The sequence below is a fragment of the Pinus tabuliformis genome, chromosome 7 (assembly GCF_031772625.1).
Source record: "Pinus tabuliformis cultivar Carrire ecotype Pingquan chromosome 7, CPIR1, whole genome shotgun sequence".
Lineage (NCBI taxonomy): Eukaryota > Viridiplantae > Streptophyta > Pinopsida > Pinales > Pinaceae > Pinus > Pinus tabuliformis.
In genome coordinates this window covers 1,694,626,922-1,694,650,127 of record NC_142293.1, presented here as the reverse complement: position 1 = coordinate 1,694,650,127, position 23,206 = coordinate 1,694,626,922, and the positions used below count along the sequence as shown (strand labels likewise).

Sequence of the window (23,206 nt, the reverse complement as noted above, 5' to 3'; positions counted from 1 at the left end):
AAAGTCACACGTGTGCGCTGATAGAAACAGAGATTCTCTTCCTTTTTCTCCTTCGTTGCCCTCCTAAAAATTTTGCTCCTTCTTCCTCACTTGGGTCAGAACTCCCTTTCTTGCTTGGATCAGAAATCTTTTTCTCGCTTCACTCAGAAATTTTGCTTCTGAGTGCGTCATTCAAATGACGACAGGCTCTCCTTTATATATGCTTCTTGAGGGCGGATTAGTCCTCTTTTAGGCCGACTTACCTTTTGGTGGGCTTCTAAACTCATCATTTTACAATAGTATTTTTCTTTCTTTGATTTTTGAGCAACACAAGGGCTATTACATCATGTCTTGCTATTTGACTTTGTACAAGACCCTAGAGCACACAGTAAATGGGCAAGAAAGCCATTTTATAATAAATAATTTTCCTTTTACAAATACAACAATTATTACATGAATTCATGCCACATATACAATTATGAAGATCGACACTAGTTACATTTAAACACCTGGTTAGCCTGATGTTAACATAGTACTGTAAACTGCCTGCTGGCTGCAAAGAAATATGTCGTAAACTCAGAAATTCTGAATGTGATCTGTTCTGTATTGCTTAAATTAAAGATATGTTTTAGACTTCACTAACAATGGAAATGCGTGAGAGGGTCGCGCTTCTGTAAAAGAGCAGATCTCTAACAATCAGACTTGGGAGCACCTCCACATATTTAAATGCACATTCTTTTGTGAATGTATTTTCATAAGATTGAGTCATACTGATGTTTTTTGGTGGAGCTTCAACATCTTTGTATGCATGTTGCAGGAGATGATGCAATTGTTGAGGTGGTAATGCGGACTGTTCAACGACTATGCAAGGAACTTAAACGTGAAGAATTGGGATTGCTTTGGGATTGTTTGCTTGAAGAAATGTCTTGCTTGCTTCCTGACATGAATTTGGAAGGTGTAGCTGATGCAACAACTGAGCCTATCATGCATCACTCGATGACAATTAAAGCCCCATTAGATACATGTATGGAAAATGAGAATGATATGCCTACTAAACTTGCAGTAACAGTTATAGGAGAAAGCCAAAGGAGAGAAGACTTTGTGCAGCTTGGCCGTCTCTTGTCATTACTAAATGTTGTACTTGAATTTCAAAATGGAAACAAAGTTAGTGGTAAGATTACAATGCTGCCTACCCTTTTGCTGTGACACTCAATATTTTTCAAATGTACTTTATTTGCTTGCTCTTTTGCAAAATATGATGTGTATCAGTTGGATCCACTTCTAATCCTTGCTATTGATTTTGCAAATTCTTTTTCTATTGACTAGAAAATGGAGTCATTATTTTTTGTACTGCCTTCAAGGGATTGTTTCTACTTCTGATACATAATATTTGAAATTGAAAATTTGAACATGATCAAGATTATAAGCCATTGTTTATACTCGCGGAGAAACTAGTCAAGTTATTGATGAGCCCCTTGTGGACAAGGATTCCTTGGGAGGATTCAATACCATTGCTTGTGTCTGAAACACATCGGCTCTTACTTGGTCTTGTGCATAATCATGCACGGGTTGGTAGTGCAAGTATTGGTCCACTGGCTATATCCAATGTTGCTTCACAGTGGGCTTTATTGTTTCAGAGAAAAAATGATAGGTATGCATAATTATCTTGTAAGGATAGTATTTGTCTTATAATTTTGTTCTAGACCGGCTTCTGCATATTCTTATCTCAATTGCATTGTTCTGAAGTTCAAATCATGATATTATATTTGCAGCTTATTTACCCTCATCAGAGGCTTAATTGATCAGGACGTGTGTGTAATATATCCTTTCTGTCCTTATATTGTAAGGTACTTTATTTTATTCCAGTTCTAGTAGATCTTCTTCTGAAAGTCCTTGGCAGCAAATTTTCTACTAATGACCGTATCTTATTTTGAAGTTTCTCGAGGATATGGTTATTGAAAGAATATTTTGTCAATCTGCTGTTTTCCAGTGCCTTGGATAATTTCATTGAAGAGTCTCCTGGGGATGTCCTTTCTTTATTGATAAGCTATTTTGAGAAGCTAGAAAGAAATCCCCTGTTCCTTCATAACATGGGAGGAAACACATCAAATATTTGTTCATTTGTTTTGCAAATAATTAAGGATGCAACAATAAAAATAAAGAGTGGAAAGTTTCATGAAGGAAATCTATCCCCGGTAAATAACTTAGCATCACAACCAGCTTTGGTCTGGGGAGCATTGAAGTGTTATCCATACATTTTTTCTTCCGAAGAAAAATCATCAATTGTGTGGGATTATTTACTGGCTATAAGTGAGGCTTTGATAACAGAAACGGGTAATACTATACTTTTCTGTCTTATTTTGTAATTTTCATGATTATTCTGTCTTTTTGTTCTTGGAGTTGTGTTGTCTTTGGAAGATTTATTTGTAAATGAATATTCTAACTGGTGGGTAGTGTGCGTGGCTCTTTTTGGCTTGTAGACAAAATTAAAGATCATTCCAGGAAAATGTGGGAATGCATGATTGGAGCTGCATTGACATCTCACTCTAAGCTACTAAAGGCGTGCATTCCTCAGCTGTCACAGCATCTCAATGACTACCTAAGCTTTGCAAGACATTTTAAGCTATCATCTCATGTGTTATGTGCAGTATCTGACTTTTTGGACATGATATTTGGGTGAGCATAATGTTATCATTTATCTTTATTTAGATAGCTTCTCTGTCAATTTCTCATTTAGTGATTCCTTTCCTGGTTGAATCTGAGGAATCAAGGTTTTGAAGTTTTCTTATAACTACTGTAACATTTATTAACTTATTTTTGAATTCAACAAGTCAACAGAAGTCCTTGAGCATAATGTTGTCATTCATCTTTATTTAAATAGCTTCTCTGTCAATTTCCCATTTAGTGATTCCTTTCCTGGTTGAATCTGAGGAATCAAGGTTTTCAATTTTTCTTATAATTACTATAACATTTATTGACTTATTTTTGAATTCAGGGAGTCAACAGAAGTACTCAATAACGGTGATAAAGAATACCATACAGAACTTAAGATCGATAAAGCTCTGGATGCTCTGATGTTATTTTCCCATAACTTGGGAATGTCAGACAAAAAGCTAAGGCTTTCAACATTGAGAATTCTGAGCCACTATGAACCTTTTCCAATCCCTGAAGCCAAGAGTATGGAACGACCAGAAAAGAAAAGGAAAGTTGAAGGGGGGATATCTTGTGATGATCTTTCCAATTCTTACAGCAAGGTAAGTGTTGTTATCCTGTTTCAATTATTTATTTATTTATGATTTTAGGGTAACAGGTAATGCTGAAGAGAGTAAGTTTCAGACTTATCTTTTTATTTGGAACCACAGGTTATACAGCAGCTGTTTTCCATTGAAGCATCCTCTTTGTCCCTCGGTACTAGCAGACAAATAACTGTCATTATCTCTAAGATCCAGATGGACCTCTGTTCAGGAAAGATCCCAGACTCATACAAGACACTCTTATTGCATGGCCTGATTGGTATTCTTCATAATCGGTTTGGACTTTTGTGGGATTCAGCAATGGAATGCCTTGCAACTTTGTTAGAGGGGCACGGAGACCTTGTCTGGTCTGCTTTTATGGAGCAGCTTGAGACAAATCAATCATTGCTCCTTGCATTTCCAGGCCGTGGTGTTAACCTTGAATATGATGGTTTTGTGATATCAAAAGGTAATGTCTTTCTTTGGTAATGGAGATTGGGTTTTATAAGTTACCCACAATCATTGTTGTATCTTGTTTGAAATTACTTGATTGATTAATTAAAAATTTGTACAATTAAGTAGTGATTGAAATTTTAATTTATCTGAAGGAAATTACATCAAAGCATATATAACAGCAGTATCATTGTTTAGTGATCATGGTCAACACTTTACAGCAATGTTCCACCAAGACTCCAGGACGGGGAGATCCGGGTGCGGGGAGACACACAACGGGGACATGTGGGAGTACTCTCAAATTTTAGGGAAATTTAAGGGGGGGATGGGGAGATGTTGGAGCAATGTGGAAAAAGTCGAAGTCGGGATTAAATCGGCAAGGGTCCAGAAGTTGAAAAAGTCGTTAAAGTCGGGAGTTTTCTGAAAAGGTCGGCAAAAAGTCAGCAAAATTAAAAAAAAATACAACAATATTCATTTTTTAAAAAATCCCGACTTTTTCAATAAAATCCCGATTTTTCAAAAAAAAAAGTAAAAAATCGTTAAAGAAACTACCTCATCCACGATTTTTTGGAAAAAGTCCCGATTTAATCCCGACTTTTTCACCTGGAAAAAAAGTCGGCAAAAAATCGGCCGATTTAATCGGCCAGCCAAAAAATTCGCATTTTGGGGATTTAATCCTGATTTTTCCCTGACTTTAGTCGGGGTATATATATATATTTTTCTTTTTTATATATATATATATATATTTCAAATTCATATTCAATAATGAAAGCATAAATACAATGATACGTACATAATTGAATTAAGTAAAGAAATACATTGATCCATACTCATCATCCTTACTAATATATACATGATTCATCCATAGACCACGAGATTCAATAATGGAATACTCTGATCCATATTCATCATTCATTATTCACCATTCTAGAATCTACATTGATTTAAAAATTAAATTTATCTTTCATCATTCTAGATTCTAAATTGATTTAAAATTAAAATTCATCATTCATCATTCTAGAATCTAAGTAGTACTAAGCAAAATAAACTATAATAGGTACTGATATCTAGTAAATTGATATAACTAAAACTCAAAAACAGTGGACTGATGAGTCTAAAAGTCACTCTAAAGTACACAGAGGGCTTGGTGCTCTTGATTAAATACTAATTTCATACCTTTGTACATGACAAAATTCAATGGAAACATTGCAATCCATCGAATCATGAATTCCTGAAAAACTGTTAAGTCTACTGGATTTTGAGTGAGATTTAAAATTCTACTTTCTCCATATGAAATCCAATGAGGTCGGAACCACTCCCAAACATCCTTTATCTTTCATTTTCATCCTTTTACTTTAAGAATTTAACATTACCATGAATTGCATAGCATTAGTAGGGCAATATGATCAAATACTAGGTTTCCTTGTCATAAATCATTGTTTACAAGCAAATTTAACGGGGGACGCATAGCCCATTTTGAGGGGGGACTCCCAGGCGTCCCGCTTTTGGGGAGTCATTTCCCCCACATTGGGGAAACGTGCCCCCCCATGCGTCTGCCCACGTCTTCCCAAAAGGGGGACGTGGGGAAACATTTCCCCAGGCGTCCCCCCGTCCTAGGTGCAAGGGGTGCGCACACCCAACCTTGGGGGACGCGTCCCCATGGCACACTGCTTTACAGTATACAACATGGCACACAATTGCCCTCTGTAAAGTTGTTGCATTCGAAGCTGGAATTTACACTGTCTTGTTATCAGAAAAGTAAACTAAAGATAAGAGAGGGAACTGTACAGTTGGAAAAGAGAATGTTCAAATATTTGTTTATTTAAAATAGAATAGCTCTTCTTACATTTACACATGTGAAGAGGGAAAGAGGTTATACAACATGTTTCCATTAACATTTTTACTAAACTAAAGTACTTCAGTGTGCCATGGGGATGCGCCCCACACATTTTTCCTGCTCATGGCACAGGGGGAATGCCTGGGGGAACATTTCGCCTTTTCCCTGTTTGGGAAAATGTGGGGAAATGCAGGGAGAAACATTTCCTTAGTGTGCGGGATGTGTTTCCCCAACAGGGCGAGTTTTGGGCATCCACAGAGAAAAGGGATGATTCTGGGCGTCCCCCCCAAGAAATGGCTGCTTTTGCGTGTTCCCCTCAGAAAATAGTTGCTTTTGGGCATCCACCCCAAATTATTGCCTATAAAGGGTTAAAAATGAAATAATAAAAGAACAAAAAAGAATATATAAAATCACCATATCTCATTCTCTCTCCTTGATGCTCATTTTATTTTCAATGCTTATTGTTCATTGTTAATTTTCAGTTTTAAATTGAGTCTTGAATCTGGATACTGATGACCATAGACCGAATGTTTGATTTGTTACTCTTTACTGTTTTTGAGTTGAGTAATTTTAATTTACTATTTCAGACTTCAGCATTTACTATGCATTTACTATTTTCTTTGTACTAATTAGATTCTATAATGATGAAGTAAAATCAATATATGGACATTTTTTTTATTTCTGTTTCATTTATGGTTTATGAATCAATGTATTTCATTACTAAATCCTAATTTGAATTATGTTATATCATTTATGAATTTAGTACTTTTTTATTGTTACTGTTTAATTGTGCCAAGAGACGCGCTCCAGCCCAGTATGGAAGAGATGTTGTAATGTTCTGTCTTTTCCTACATAGGCAAAAATAATAGAAGTAAAAATAAAAGTAATCATACATTAAAATAAAAATAACATATTAACCCCATGGTATTCACCCGTTGTATTGACCCATGGTATTCATGTGGAGTATAGGTTATTTAATAGGGGGAAGACTATTTAAAAGGGAAAATTCAAAAGACCAGCCAAGATCCAACTTAACTTTGGATCTACCGTTCGCCGAGAGGGATCAAATCTCGAGGTACAAACTTCCTTTAGAGTGAAAAGAGTTTTGTTCCCTCTTGGTGCTTGGTAGATTCAAAGGTAAGATGGATCTAGGCTGGTATATACATTGCACAATGATGAACTTGCATGAAATGAATTGATGGACATGACCCCTATGCAAGGCACTTGATGTCCACTCATCTCTTTTGAATTTCCCTAAAATTTGGGGGTACTAGCACACGTACCCCATATGCATCTTTGCACTCTTGAGCTCCATATCATACTAGATGTCAAAATGTGCCAAACACCCTTGCCCCAACCAACTTGGTAGGGCAAGGAGAATCTGATTTCTTTTGCTGAATCTGATTTCTTCATTCCTATGAAGTGTGCATACTTTGTGAGTTTGTCTACTACTACAAGAATTTTATCTTTCCCTTCTGACATGGGTAATTCTTCAATAAAATCCATTGATATTTCTTCCCATTTTTGGTTTGGGATATTAAAGGGTGGAGCAACCCTGGGGTCCTAATGTTCTCACTTTTATTTTGTTGACATTGATCACATTCTCCTACATATTTTTGAATATCACTATTCATTCCCTTCCAAAAGAATGGCTGGCGTGCATCATAGTAGGTTTTAAAGAATCCTACATGTCCGACTGACAGGTAATCTTGTGACTCTTTGAGAATGTTGACTTTAAATTTGGAATTTGAGCCCAGATAAATTCTTCCCTTGTACCATAGAATATCGTTTTTCCATTCAATTTTTGAATTCTGAGGAAGGTTATTAATTATAGCACTTGTTTTAGGTTCTTTAGCATATTCACTTTGAATCTCATTAAGCCAATTGGAAACAACAATTGAAACTCCAAGTAATGATGGTTCTTCGTCTTTCCTGGACAAAGCATCAACAACTACATTATCTTACCCTTTTTTATGTAATATATCCATGTCGAAGGCAATGGTTTTTTCGATCCATTTTTGTTGTTCTGTTGATAGCATTTTTTGCTGGAGGAGATGATGAAGATTATTATGATCTGAAGAATCAACACCCAATTAGCAACTCTAGATGAAGTTTGCGTTGCACCTCTAGCCACGACAACCAAAAAAACGAGACTCAACAGTGTCTGCGCTGGCCCAGTAATCACTGCTTTGCCCTCTGCAGCAACAATGTCACCCAATTAGGCTAATGCAAGCTTTGCGTGAGCCTCCCTTGGTGACTTTGTCACCCCTCCTCTTCTCTCTTGGCCAGAAACTGCGCTGTCTCTCGGGACAACTATCTTCAACACATATTTCCTCTGTCGGTTCACCGATGGCTTTAGTCCTCCTTGCTCTGCAATTCCTGTGATACCATGTGAAAATTTCTGAATCTAACAAGTCAGAAATCCTACTGCAGTAAATTGATTTGCATTACCTACTTGCCTTCTTCATTTTAACAAGTTATTTTTAGAAATATTCGGAAAATATTAAATGAAAATACACTGCAACCTACACCAACATACAGATCAAGTACTGGAAAATAAATGAGACAATCACTCAAAGGACACACTTATTTTTGGACTAAACGTCCCGGGAAAACCCAGTGTGAGAAAACCGGTGCAACAACTCTGGGGGTTTTCTATTATTAAGTAGTAGTTCTGAATAAAATGCGGGTTGCCTTCCCGACAAACCAGTGACAGAGAAATACAATGGCAGAAAACCTTAGTGAGATTTAGCTCACTTCACTCGACAGATTCCGGCTGATCTGACAAAAAAACTGGCTGGCCTCGGCTACATCTGCGTTGCTCCTTCGCGGTAACTGCGTGGGCTTGAGTGGAGCTCTCTGAGGCTCTGCGTCAGCTCTTATGCCCATTGCGTCAGCTTTCCCTGCAGTTCCGGTAGTTCTGGCTCTCTACGTGGAACACAACTTTCTGTCACTGTGCTGGACCTTCTGGCTCTGCGTCAAGGCTGCGTGGGCCCAGACTGGCCCAACGTCAACTCTCCTAGCTATTGCGCTGCCTCCACAAGCTTCTCTCCGCCTCTCTGTCAGTATTCCTGAACTATCCCTGCCCCTCAGCTGCAAGATCTCCCCAATCAATTTCCCTCTTGAGAACTTTGCACCTTAGAAAATCGATTTCCTCAATCTCTCTGTGTTTTCTCCAACTGATCCCAAGCCTTCCTTTATACTTTTCCTGTTGAGAAATCAACGGTTGTGATCTAATCTCTAATCAACGACTAAGATTAAATTAGACTTGATCCTTGTCTCTTAGAAGCTTCTCACCCATATTTTCATTAATACCCATTAATATTTTAATTTTCCTAAGTTTAGACTTAAGAACCCCAATAAGAATATTAATTATTTTAATAAAATACAATCTGGGTGGAATTTCACCAAACGATTTTTGGGTCTTGGAGATCTCATGTGTTCTAGCCCCTCCACAAAATTTCGGAGCTAGAGCACATCTGATGCTACCCAGAAATCAACACGTGTTTCATCCTTTCCCCACATGTAGGATGCTTATTCCCTACGATCGACGGTTGACATGTCAGTGCGATGTGATTCATCCTTTCCCCACGAATAGTATCCTTCCTATGGTTGGCATGCATGTAGGAAGTGGTGTATCCTTTTCTTACTCTCGGTGATTTGTATGCGCTTAGGATGTGGTTCATCCTTTCCCTACGTATGGTTATGACATGTCTTTGTAGGATGTGGTTCATCCTTTCCCTACGTGTGATTATGAATTGTGTTTGTAGGATGTGGTTTCTCCTTTCCCTACCAGTGGTTGTGAGCAAGATTTGATATATTCTTTCCCTTTTGATGTTCTTGCGTCATCCTACCCATGTAGTCGTGGACGCATGGGAAGTGCCTCTCATCTGACCAATGAGTTGGAAAAGTGGTTTGGGACCATAGCACTAACGATGGATGCATCGTGCATTGCCGTACTCCCTATGTCTAAGATGAATAATGTTTATCAAACTTGATCACTTATGTGTACTGACTTTAGTCATTGGAGAGTGGCAAAAGTCTTGTGACTCACTCTCGATAAATTCTTCTTCATTATCTTTATCAGTGTTCAGCAGAGTTGGGACGAGATGCAGAGATGGCACATAATGACAAGATGTCATGTTAATGAATGGATTGTCAGGTGGAATTCTCCCTAGTTGAGAGGGAGTGTTAAAATTGGAAACCAGGTCCAAATTCCACTGTAGACAGGTCTTTTGAAGAAGATAATTATGGCATTGAATTCCCCTTTTCGAGAGGACCAAAATCGACCTAAAGATCGTCAAATTTGGATAAGGAGAAGTGGGTTTTGTTGAAATTTGGTACCGGAGGACAGGTGGTTCCCTTAGGCTTTGATCTTTGGCCTAGGGAAAAGTGTCCAAAAGAATTTAATTTTTCTTCTAAAGTGACTTTATAATTTTATAAAGTTAAATCTAATTTAAAAGTGACTTTAAATGATAAAGTTACTAAGTCTAATTTTAAAGTGACTTTTATAAAGTCAATGAAAAATTAGAAAGAAAAAGTGACTTTGGAAATAAATGACTAAGTGGGTCTTTATTAAAGTGGGGTGAATTAAAAAATAGAAAGTGAGATTTAAATGAGCATTTAATCTCAGCCATTGATCTAAATCTATTTCAACCATTGGATTTAGAGATCACCCAAAAGTCACTTGGATCACCCAAAAGTCACTTGGAGTTATATTAAAGGAGGAAAAGGAGGAAAAGGTCATTCATTCTTTCATGAGCAGATTGGGAGAAGGAGAGCAAGAGAGCAAGAGAGATTTCTGAGCAGGGAGGAGAAGGAGACAGCAGCTTGGCACACATTCCAAGGCAGCAGTTGAGCAGATTTATACAGCTGATTCAACACATAGTGAAAGACAGATTTTTGCACAAAAATCGAGGAGCAGTTTGCTAATTTTTCTGCACAGAAAACGGAGGCCGTACACCATTTATTGCTGTCCTGTTTGCTGTAATTTCCAGATTGCTGTGAGGCACGAGAAATGAGATAAGTTGTAAATTTGCTTGCTGATTTTTTGCTGAATAATTCTCACTGTAAAAAGACAATTTTCAGAAATAAAGAAGAGCTCTCAAACTGGTTTTCCCCAAGAGTTGTAGGGGGTTTTTCCAGGGTCACATTGACCAAAAATCTCAGTGTTTAAATGTGTTTTAATGGCTGTTTATTACTGCTGATTTTTATTTCTGCAATTTCCAGCATTCTGTAAAATTTCCAGAATTTGTGTTTTCAGCAAATAATTTTTTTCAGCTTGTTAAATGTATGGTTATGGGAAAAGGCATTTAACTATATGGGAGAAATAAGGAGAAACTGAAAACCGGGGTGGGAAAACAGAAATTTCTACATGGTATCAGAGCTTGAGTGCTGAAGGGCAGTTTGGGACAGCAAAAGGAAAAATTACAGTTGCTGATTTTTCACTCAGAAAATTCCAGCAAGCTGATTTTTTCATAAACAACAGTTTTATCTTTACCATAGCAGTGCTATTTTCAGTTTTAGGACAGCAGGATGTCATTGGGATTGAGGGTGGAGGATAGGTTGGATGGGCATACAAATTACAGCGTTTGGAAGGAGAGAATGCAGAGTATCTTTGAGGAGGCAGAAGTCTGGGATATCATGGTGCATACCGCACAGAACCTTGTTGTTGTGCCCACTGATGTTACTCAGTTGGCTGAGTATAAAAAGAAGAACAATAAGGGTAAGAGGCTGATTCTAGACGGAATCAAAGACCATTGCATTCCTCATGTGAGAAGAAAGAGCAATGCCCATGAGATGTGGACAACATTGTCCAATCTCTACCAGAGTACCAATGAGAACCGGAAGATGGTCCTGAAGGAGAAGCTGAAGAACATTAAGATGGGGAATGATAGTGCAGCTGGATATCTCACAAAGATTACCAATGTGAGAGATGAGTTGGCAGCGATTGGAGAGGCCATTCCACCCACTGAGTTGGTGCGGATTGCAGTGAATGGCCTCCCCCGTTCATGGTTGAACTTTGCTGATGGGGTTTGTGCACGTGAGACCCTTCCCACATGGGAGAGGTTTTGGGATGATTGCATTCAGACAGAGATCAGGAAAGGTCAGCTTGGGGCAGCGAAGCGAGTTGAGCAGGATGAGGATGTAGCACTGGTGGCAGGAGGCAAGAAAGGCAAAGGGAAGAAGCAGGCTTCCACAAGCAGTGGTGGGGGCAAAGACAAAGGTAAAGGTAAACAGGGGAACACACAGAAGGACTATTCCAAGGTGAAGTGTTGGAACTTGGAATTGTCAGAAGATGGGACACTATGCAGTTTTGTGTCCGGAGAAGAAGAAGAAGAAGGGGAAGAACCAGGATGTGGCAACTTCAGCTGAGATTGAGGACTTTGCAGGTCGTTTTGACCGGGAGTTTGCGTTCACTACATGTGAGTCCTCTAGTGCAGGATCACCTGCCACACAGGTTCAGAGGGAGCATGCTTTTCCCTCGATTAGCGGAGCATCTTCAGGTATCTGGTATGTGGACAATGGGGCTTCACGTCACATGACAGGAGTCCGTGAGTACTTCTCAGAGCTTTCAGAGAGTGGCACTGATATTGAGGTAGTACTCGGTGATGACAGAGTTGTTAGAACAGTCGGGGTGGGGACAGTGACATTTCAGAGGGAGTCCAAACCTCCCTTGAAGGTGTCAGAGGTTCTTTATGTGCCAAGGATGAGGAAGAACCTCATATCCGTCTCAGCTTTGGAGGACAGAGGATACGAGGTACTGTTCAGGGGAGAACAGGTGTTGATGTATCCCAGGGATACTCCAACTGATTCAGCTAGAGTGATAGGGGTACGCCATGCAAAGGTGTACAAGTTTGCATTCCAGCCCCTTTTGGCATTGAGCAGTAGTACCGACAGCAGCGCTGGCAGTTCTGAGCTGTGTGAGATTTGGCACCGCAGGATGGGACATATGTATCATGGAGCCTTGAGGACATTGCGGGAGATCACTACAGGTGTGCCAGATTTCAGTACTGATCACTTTGATACTTGCAGAGGTTGTGCGATGGGCAAGTTTGCCAAATCCCCTTTTCCCAGCAGTGACAGCAGAGCGACGGGGATACTTGATTTGATTCATTCCGATGTGAGCGGTCGGATGTCTTATGTTTCCTTGAGTGGATATGAGTACTATGTGTTATTCATTGATGATCACTCCAGGAGGACCTAGATTTATTTTTTGAAGACCAAGAGTGAGGTCTTCAAGCGGTTTCAGGAGTTCAGAGCTCTTGTGGAGACTCAGACAGGTTGAAAGATCAAGTCCTTGAGGTCGGACAATGGAGGAGAGTACACCCTTGGAGAGTTTGTTGACTATTGTGCGGAGGCAGGCATTAGGAGGGAGTTCACTGTTCCTTACAACCCCCAGCAGAACGGGGTTACAGAGAGGAAGAACAGATCCATCATAGGGGCAGCCAAAGCCATGTTACATGATCAGGGGTTGCCATTGTTCTTGTGGGCAGAGGCCTGCAACACAGCTGTTTACTTGCAGAACAGGAGTCCGCATCGTGCCTTGGGGCACATGACTCCGGAGGAGGCTTTCTCTGGGAAGAAGCCTGATATTGGTCATCTTCATATCTTTGGATGCATTACATACTCCTATATACCCAAGGAGAAGAGGACCAAACTAGAGCCCACCGCAGAGAAGGGTATCTTTGTGGGCTACAGTGAGACCTCAAAGGCCTTTCGGATTTACATTCCTGCACAGAGGAGAGTTGTTGTCAGACGGGATGTGAAGTTCGAGGAGGACAGGGCCTTTAGGAGGTTACGGGAGTTAGAGTATCTGGATCAGCCAGACCCTCAGCAGCAGTTGAGTCAGTCGCAGGGATCCAGTGGGCAGGGATCAGAAGGATCAGGAGGTACATCTATGAGGATGTCAGGTCCGTCAGTGAGCAGTGGCTCATCGAGCCAGAGGGGTGGTGCTCCGGGCAGCATGCAGAGCAGTTCACTAGGGAGTCCACTGATGGACAGTTCACACGGTACCTCAGCTTCTACAGGTTCAGGTGCAGGCAAGAGGACAACAGACAGACAGTCAGGAGTTCAGGCTACTGATGGTGATGAGGAGGAGGAGTTTCATTCTCCTATGGGAGAAGCATGCTCAGGGAAGAGGAAGCCCAAGTGGCTTCAGGACACCTTGAGAGATGCCACATCTGTTGCTGAGCCGAAGAGGCCGGTCAGAGAGAGTAGACCACCTGAGAGGTTTTGTAGCTATGTGGCGATGTTTACCAACATCCTTGACTCTGAGCCTTCTAGCTATGAGGAGGCAGCTAGCCAGCAGGTCTGGAGAGAGGCCATGCAGGAGGAGTATTCTTCTATCATGAAGAATGATGTTTGGGAGGTGGTGCCGAGGCCTGAGGGCTAATCCGTGGTTACTTCCAGATGGCGTTACAAGGTAAAGCATGCTGCAGATGGCAGCATTGAGAAATTCAAAGCAAGGTTTGTGGCTAGAGGGTTCTCCCAGGTAGAGGGAGTTGATTATGAGGAGACCTTCGCTCCCGTGGCTCGATATACTTCGATCCGCTCCATTATATCGATAGCAGCAGAGATGGGTTGGAAGATCCACCAGATGGATGTGAAGACCGCATTTCTCAATGGCTTCATACAGGAGGAGGTGTACATTGAGCAGCCACAGGGCTTTGAGGTGCATGGGAAGGAGTCCCATGTGTGTAGACTGAAGAAGGCCCTTTATGGCCTGAAGCAAGCTCCCAGAGCTTGGTACTCTAGGATAGATACATACTTGTAGGGGATGGGTTTCACAAAGAGTGAGGCAGATCCGAACCTTTACTTTATTGTGATTGGTGAGGAGCCTCTCATTCTGGTGCTGTATGTGGATGACTTGATCATTACAGGTGTAGAGAGACTCATAGAGCACTGCAAGAGAGATCTTGCGGCAGAGTTTGAGATGAAGGACATCGGCTTGATGCATTACTTTTTGGGTTTGGAGGTGTGGCAGGAGGAGGGGCATTTCTTCCTGGGGTAGGGGAAGTATATTGTGGACATCCTTAGCAGATTCCACATGGAGGATTGTAGACCCATGTCGACACCGATGATCACCAACTGGAAGAAGCTTCATGCTTCGGATTCCGAGTTGGTGGATCCCACATTGTACAGGCAGCTGATTGGTTCCTTGATGTATTTGGTCAACACTAGACCAGATATCTGTTTTGCAGTCAACACGATGAGTCAGTTTATGAGTGAGCCTAGGAAGGTTCACTGGGTGGCTGCAAAACACATCTTGCGGTACTTGCAGGGGACAGTGGATTATGGTCTGGACTACAGGCAGGGAGATGGAGTGAGATTGGCAGGATACACTGATTCTGATTGGGCAGGTTGTGCTTCTGATAGGAAGAGCACTTTAGGGTGCTGTTTTGGGTTGGGTTCAGCAGTAGTGTCATGGTTCAGCCGGAAGCAGCAGTCAGTAGCACTGAGTTCAGCGGAAGCAGAGTATATGGCAGCCAGTCTAGCTAGTTGTGAGGCTATCTGGCTTCGCAAGATGTTGTTTGGCTTATTTGGTCAGCCGTTGAGACCTTCAGTGATTTACTGTGATAATCAGAGTTGCATTAAACTCACGGAGAATCCAGTATTTCATGACAGGTCAAAGCATATCGGGATCAGATATCATTTCATCAGAGACTATGTTCAGAAGGGAGCTGTGAAGCTTGAGTATATTTCCACCGATGAGCAGGTTGCAGATATCTTTACCAAAGCCTTACCACGGGGCAAGCATGTCTACTTCAGAGACAAGATGGGTGTGGTGAGGAACACCTTCCTCGGTAAGAGGGAGTGTTGAAATTTGGTACCGGAGGACAGGTGGTTCCCTTAGGCTTTGATCTTTGGCCTAGGGAAAAGTGTCCAAAAGAATTTAATTTTTCTCCTAAAGTGACTTTATAATTTTATAAAGTTAAATCTAATTTAAAAGTGACTTTAAATGATAAAGTTACTAAGTCTAATTTTAAAGTGACTTTTATAAAGTCAATGAAAAATTAGAAAGGAAAAGTGACTTTGGAAATAAATGACTAAGTGGGTCTTTATTAAAGTGGGGTGAATTAAAAAATAGAAAGTGAGATTTAAATGAGCATTTAATCTCAGCCATTGATCTAAATCTATTTCAGCCATTGGATTTAGAGATCACCCAAAAGTCACTTGGAGTTATATTAAAGGAGGAAAAGGAGGAAAAGGTCATTCATTCTTTCATGAGCAGATTGGGAGAAGGAGAGCAAGAGAGCAAGAGAGATTTCTGAGCAGGGAGGAGAAGGAGACAGCAGCTTGGCACACATTCCAAGGCAGCAGTTGAGCAGATTTGTACAGCTGATTCAACACAGTGAAAGACAGATTTTTGCACAAAAATCGAGGAGCAGTTTGCTGATTTTTCTGCACACAAAACGGAGGCCGTACAACATTTATTGCTGTCCTGTTTGCTGTAATTTCCAGATTGCTGTGAGGCACGAGAAAGGAGATAAGTTGTAAATTTGCTTACTGATTTTTTGTTGAATAATTCTCACTGTAAAAAGGCAATTTTCAGAAATAAAGAAGAGCTCTCAAACTGGTTTTCCCCAAGAGTTGTAGGGGGTTTTTCCAGGGTCACATTGACCAAAAATCTCAGTGTTTAAATGTGTCTTAATGGTTGTTTATTACTGCTGATTTTTATTTCTGCAATTTCCAGCATTCTGTAGAATTTCCAGAATTTGTGTTTTCAGCAAATTTATTTTTTTCAGCTTGTTAAATGTATGGTTATGGGAAAGGGCATTTAACTATATGGGAGAAATAAGGTGAAACTGAAAACCGGGGTGGGAAATTAGAAATTTCTACACGGTTTTGAATTTATGTTTTCTCACATGTAAATTATCAAGGTCGGCTTCACCTCTATGTCGGCTCATCAAGCCCAAATGGTCACATCTATTGACACCCATCAAATTGTATATATAGAGGTGCCTTCTCCCTCATTTTACACACATCAACATGCTTGAATATGTGTTTGAGGCCTTGAAGGAGGTCGAAGGATTGTTTGGTTGTGTGTTCTCTTCTGTCATAGGGTCGAGTCTTATGAGAGACAACTGCAATACTTAAAGGGTAATTTTGGGCATCGTTGAAGTCTGATGTGTCTCCTTTAGGAGGTCGAATAGGAGCAACAGGCAACCACTGTGATTGAGTGCTGCTGTAGGCGTATATCAAGTGTTATATTGAGGCCGAGCTTCATACCTGTTATCACCTGTCGCCTACACCTACTTACAAGTTAGTGAGAAAAGCCTTCAACCCCACAAGGTTTGGCTGTAAAACTAATCCCGACTCTCTCTGTTTGAACTATCTCATAAGTTAGCTAAGGGGCACGGGCCCTAATGAAAAGTTAAGTTAAAAGATGTGAGTTTCTAGGAGAGTGTTATAGTGAAAATGGATTACTTTTAAGGATTTATGAGCAAATATGATGTGAGCAAATTGAAATAACAATGCCAATCATTAACATGAGAAAAACCATAAAATCAATGCCTTATAAGGAATTTGCTCAAAGTAAAATGAAATGCTCTCAAAAGAGAAAGCAAAGTAACCCTCAAATGTAAACAAGAATTGTTAGCACAAGATATGTAAGATACAAAATGCTTTTGAGATAATCAACTTTATGAATCAAAACATATGAAACATATCTTGCCAAAACCCAAAAATTAGTAATTAACTTGGAAATGTAAAAGAAAGGAAGTGCTAAACCAAGGCATCAATATGCAATTAGACTTGAAGCATGAAAAGAAAGTACTTGTTTGAAAGGATTACAATACTTGCTTTTGGAATATCTTTGCATATGAAAACTCAAACCCTCAAGAGACAAGTAAAGTAAATGTAATGGAAAATGCTCTTGGTAAATTTTATCAATTATCTCTACAACAAGATTACAATTTAACTCTTCAATTCTTAGACCTCTTTTGTGCTTTTGTTGGATGGCTTATTCATCATGACATCTTTGCAGAGTTGAAGCAGTCATCTGCACCTTAATATCTCTAAGGCCTTCATAGGTGTCAAGGGTCCTTTGATATTTTTCTTCCTTTGTCAGAGTTGTCATGCCTTCTTTCGTGAGATGTCTTTAATGGATCTTGTCAGATAGTGATTCTTTATGACCATGGTGTTCTTCACATGCTTGATCTCTTTCTTCATTTGCTTCTTCTTGAATTGTTTAGATAACAACCTTGTACTTCCTCATGAGAGCACTTTCTTCATCACCTGCTTCTTGGACTAGTCAACGTTTCTTCTTCACTTGCTTCTTAGTTAGCAATCTTATACTCCTTAAGAAAGTATTTTTTCTTCACTTGCTTCTTGGACTAGTCAACAACATTATACTCCTTATGTGAGCATTTCTTTTTGTTGACCTTTATTAGATGTAGTACATGCTCTTGACTATGTCTTCGGTGAAAGAGATCCTTTTGTACTTGATCATGTTTTTAGAACTATACCCATGACTCAATAACATATATGATGACATGACTTAAACTTTTATGCATACATACCTCATCTTGATTTTTCCTTGATCATCTCGTTTTCATTTGGTGTAGCCTTTCTTGCTTCATCTTTTCTTGCCTGCATATCATCCTTCCTTGTATTTCGTGAATGGAATTCCCATTGACACATCTGCTCTTATTTATGAATCTTCTTTTGAAGATTCTTGTGATAGGATCTTGAAGATCCTCATCCTGCAAATGTTTCTTCCTTTTGATGATGGAGGCCTTCCATGATTTTTTAATCATGATCAATTAGTCTTTTATCATGGATGATGTCCTATAATAGGTATGCTCCTTCTATATGATTATTTTGAGCTATGTTTACACCATGCTCCTACATTCTAGAAGATATTTTTAACCATGCATTTTGTTTTATTTCTACATGCTCCTATACTACTCAAAACTTTGAAAGAAGATTTTAAGTAAAGAAGTAGACTTAGTCATAGTAGAGAACTGGATGATCTTCCTTCTTCTGCTTCTTGTCTTCGTCTTTCACCTTTTGAGTTATATGAGCTTCTTCCCTTTTTCTTTTGTTGTTGTTGTCCCTCTTAAGTTTAGGACAATTCCTTTTGTAGTTTCCATATTCTTGGCATCCAAAGGATTGGTTCCATGGTTGCAAATGCTTGTTCCTTTGATCTCACATCATCTTTTGCTTTGAGAATAGTTTCCTTTATCTTACATAGAGACCATAATTCACTTAGTGGGGTAGCTTCCTTCTTGGCATATATGCTTGATGTGAAATTGCCTCAATCCTCAGGTAGAGAATTGAGTACTACGATTGTCATTTCTCTGTCAGACATGATTTCTCCCGGCTCTTGAAGTTGATCCCTCATCTCAGAGATCTTCATGAAGTATGGAGCTATTCCATCCTTTGATATCTTCATCTTGTACAAATCATTTCGTAGAGATATCACTTCTCCCGTTGTGCTTACCGAGAATAGCTCTATTAGCTTGTCATATATTTCTTTTGATGTTTCAAATTTGGAGACATAAGGAATGAGAGTCTTTGATGGATTCTATTAGAATCCTTTCAGCTCTTGTCTCATCCTTATTGTACTTGGCTAAGGCTTGAGTTTGTTACTTAGCAGGGATAATGATATTCCATTTGATGTGATCTAGAAGTTCATTCTCTTTGAGAAGTAAATCAATCATTTTCTTCCATGCAAGGAAGTTAGTGGTCCCAACCAATTTGTTTCTTTCTTTGCAAAAAGACATTGAGGTATATTCAGAAGGGGACATATACTTACTTGATAGAGTTTGAGATGTAGTGGACTTGCTTTCTTCTTGAAGACTTGATGGCTTGCCTTCCTTAGATCTTGATGTTCTTCAAGTTGCTTTCTTCAAATGGACTTGTTTGATGATGAGATTTACTTGATGACTTGGCTTGTAGTGCTTTTCCTTTTTGAAGATGGTGTAGCTTGATGTAGGTCCCTCTTTGATTTTCTCTTTTTGTAGGTGCCTTTATACAAAAGGCTTCTCCTCTTGCTTTGTAGTCTTCTTGTAGGTGCCTTTATACGAAAGGCTTCTCCTCTTGCTTTGTAGTCTTCTTGTAGTCCTTTCTTGTTCTTGATGTGATTGAGACTTCTTGACTTGATGCTTCAACCTTGTAGTTGCCCTTGAGATGTTCTTCCTTGATGAGTCACCTTATGAGTGTTCTTGAGATGCCCTTTCCTTGATGTGTCACCTTAGCTCTGATACCATGTTGAAGAATCAAAGGTAGTTATGTATTGTAGGATTCTTCTAGAATTGATAACTTGATCTTCTTCTTCTTCTTATTAGTGTGTGTGTTTACTTCATCAAATTGCTACCAAAACACAAGAAACAAGAACACATGATGTTGGCTCTATGCCAGGGCAAAACCTCTTTCTTAGAGAGGAAAACCCTTTCGTAAATTTCTCTTATTGAAGCTTCTATTGATCAATGCCAAACCGTAGACCTTTGACAAAAAGATCCTCCAAGCACAAGTCAAGCCCTTTCAAGATCACTTCCTCTTGCAACACTTCATCCTCCCTCTTCCGACACTTCGTCTTCCTCCTTCCAACACTTTGTTCTTCTTCTTCCGACAACTGTAGAAACCCTAGATTGTATGCCCTAGAGTGATCATTGTCCTTTTTATTCCTTCGCTTGAGATGGAGCCTTTCTAACTTAAGAAGATGAACTTGTCACCTCCCAACCGGGCCTTCTTTTGTTCACAAAGATTGCAGACTTAGAGCAGCGGTAATACAACCCTAATTCTTCGCACGTGTGAGGGGATACCTTCACAAAAACTATGTTAGATTCCTTCTTCTTCCTTCGCTTGTGTAGCCTTCTTTCTCGCTTGAATGAGAGGCCTTATAGGCACTCTTTTCTAGCCCAAACACTTCTCCTTTATGATTGCAATAGGAGAGCTTGATATGACAACATAATAGCCTTCTTGCCTTTGCACGTGTGACTGCAATTAGCCCTAGAACAGTTCCCAAAAACTCACTTTACTTCCTTCTTCGCTGCACTTGGAGACCTGTTTCCTTGACTTCTTCGTACCCTTTACTCGTCCTCTTTCTCCCTGATTTCAGAGATGATATGATTATACTTTGAGGAGGTCGAATGGTTCCTTATATAGGAGCGTGTCTCCTTCTTTTAGGTTGACATGAAGACTTGAAGCCGAGTTGCTCTATATAATTCAGATTGCTTCTTTTGATGGTGCCAATGCTTGGAGGAGGCTTATGAATTTGCTTGGAGGTCTTCTTATGACTCTAATACATATTATTACATAGTGTAACAAGCCCATAAGGGTCTTTAATAAATACATTGACTCTTTGACTTCCTAGAAGCACTTAAATATGTGCTTGACCTAATCAATGAGCAAGAAACTCATTGTTATAAATAACAAAAATAATATTTCCTTTTCTTTACAAGTACAAAGATCAGAATTACATTTATGAAGACCGAACCTAGTTACACTTTCTTCAACAACTTGAAGGGGTCAAGATGATCTGAGCCATCGATTGGAGTTAGATAGTGGCAATTGGTTGCTCAATGTGAGATTATAAGAGAAAATTGATGGGGTGCTTGGAAATCACATTCGAGACACAAAATTGCAATGATAGCAAGGGCATAGTGATAGTGTGAAAGACACTAGAAGCGGGGTTTCGAAAAAGAATTTGAGGAGAGAATTGCCGGAGAAATTCTTCACCGAGATTCCATTATTTCCAGAAGAGAAAGGAGGCCAAATTGTTTTGCAAAGAGAAGGCTAAATGAGGCAGCGCGTGAAGCTAGTTCAACCAATGCGAGTAGCTAAAGGCTTGATTGAGTAGCCAAATTGATCCAATGAGGTACTAGCCTAGGAACACTAGGGCAAAGTTTGATCTCAGAGCTAGGGCTTGGGATATCTCGCAATCCCACTGTCAGAATTTCTTCAAATTTGGAGAAGACCTTGAGGACACACCAGCGCAGTAGAGGCTAGGAGATTGAACTTTTTCCATGGCTACTTTGTCAGGAAAATGATGGCCAAGGTGGCCCAACATGGCTAGACCTAGAAAGAGGGGGGGAAAGTTGAAGAAAAGGAGGTTTTAAGGTGATAACCTTATGGCGGTTTGTGCCTAATTCCTTTGGGGATATGGAGTCATGAAGAATTATGAGAAAGGATCTCGTTTCTAGCTCAAGGAGGCTATAAGGGAAACTTCGTTCAACGTTAGGGAAAAAAAGAGAGTGACCTTAAAGCATTTATACTTTGTTTGCAAATGAAGATGGCTTATCAAGATAAATTTGATCTCTAGGAAAATTCGTTCAACAAACATGGCCCATACATAGAGATATGCTATATAGAAACATAATGCCACAATGAAGCAGCAAATGCATGCAACAATTAGCCCTAAAATAACGAAAATCCCATGATCAATGTATGTGACAAAGTCACATACATTGATTCAGAAGCGTTGACACAGAGGCTGACAGAGTGCCAGAAGGGCTGCGCAGAACCAGCGCAAAGGGAGAGAGAGGAGTCTGAAATCTATAGAGGAATTCGATTTTCAGAAGTTGGGAGCCGGGGTGTGAGACCGGGAGGCAGAAATTGAATTTCCTAGGCAGCAGATCGACCAACCAGAGAAGTGACGCAACACCCAGAGAGCTTGACACTAGGCTGACGCAGACACTGCGTAGAGGCAGCCAGAAAAGCCGGGGGGCAGTCAGTTTGGGGCTAGATCAGCCAAGATTTCTCAGTGATTGTGTGAGGTAAAGTCACAAAGCTTCTTCCAGTATTTCTCTTTGTAACTGAATAACCCTGTGAGGTATTTAGTGATGTATTTAAATTTTTCTACTGCTTAATAATAATAAACCCTCAGAGCTGCTGCACCGGTTTTCTCGCATTGGGTTTTTCTGAGGACTATTTGTCCAAAAATAACTGTGTCCTATGTGTTTCTATTTTCCTTGCTCAGTTTCTATGTTTCAGAATCATATTTAATTGGTGTAGGATGCTTCAATAATTTACTTCAATGTTTCATGAAGAAATTTGAAACAAGCTTGTAATGTAATTTACAATCTAGGTGAAGTAGATTCAACTGGTTGCAATAGGATTCCTTAGACTGTTAGATCTAGGAATTTTCACAAGAGAAAGGAGCAGAAGGTTGACTATCGTTGACTAAGGATCTTGTGTCTTGGTCTTGGAGTGGCAGACAGGTCTAGGGTCTTGGTCTTAGTATTCGTCAATTGGAATCTCTATACCAAAATTTGAGACTTAGAGCACATCTGATGCTACTAGAAATCAACAAAATGTTGTCAAGATCAAGACAATTGCTCATGAAACATAACAATGCTAGAATGCCAATTAGATAATGACCAAAAACAAAAGAGTGCCAATGTGACAATTAGATGCAAGAAAGAGAGAGAGCTTAAATACAATTAGCAATTCCTTTTATCACGATTATGATTATCGATTGACTTGATTAGCAAGAATGTAAAATTAGATATAGAGCTCGCTTGCAATAAATAATATTAATTACACTTGTCACAAAAGAAATTTTCACAATAAACAACCAAAATAAGCAAAGTATCCAATTATTCAATTATCCACTTAATGTGATAGCAATAACAAGTAAAAATATCCTGTAGAGCCAATGTCACAATGAAATTAAAGAAAAGAGCATTTGGTTCCTTAGAGCAATGAGCCAATCCGATTAACCTTTTAGAGCATTTATGAATTAGATTCACCAATT

At 39.6% G+C, this 23,206-nt stretch overlaps 1 protein-coding gene across 3 annotated transcripts in view; it reads left to right on the top strand.

The window, feature by feature from the left end:
• The window catches only part of LOC149255039 (uncharacterized), a 171,364-nt gene that overhangs the window by 135,382 nt on the left and 12,776 nt on the right, over window positions 1–23,206 (top strand). For all 3 annotated transcript variants that reach the window (XM_089460299.1, XM_089460298.1, XM_089460297.1), the window contains exons 10-16: window positions 797–1,150; window positions 1,399–1,630; window positions 1,752–1,826; window positions 1,970–2,313; window positions 2,460–2,655; window positions 2,975–3,233; window positions 3,342–3,681. In XM_089460299.1, the coding sequence (XP_089316425.1) occupies window positions 797–1,150; window positions 1,399–1,630; window positions 1,752–1,826; window positions 1,970–2,313; window positions 2,460–2,655; window positions 2,975–3,233; window positions 3,342–3,681 (1,800 nt within the window). The remainder of the gene's footprint in view (window positions 1–796; window positions 1,151–1,398; window positions 1,631–1,751; window positions 1,827–1,969; window positions 2,314–2,459; window positions 2,656–2,974; window positions 3,234–3,341; window positions 3,682–23,206) is intronic.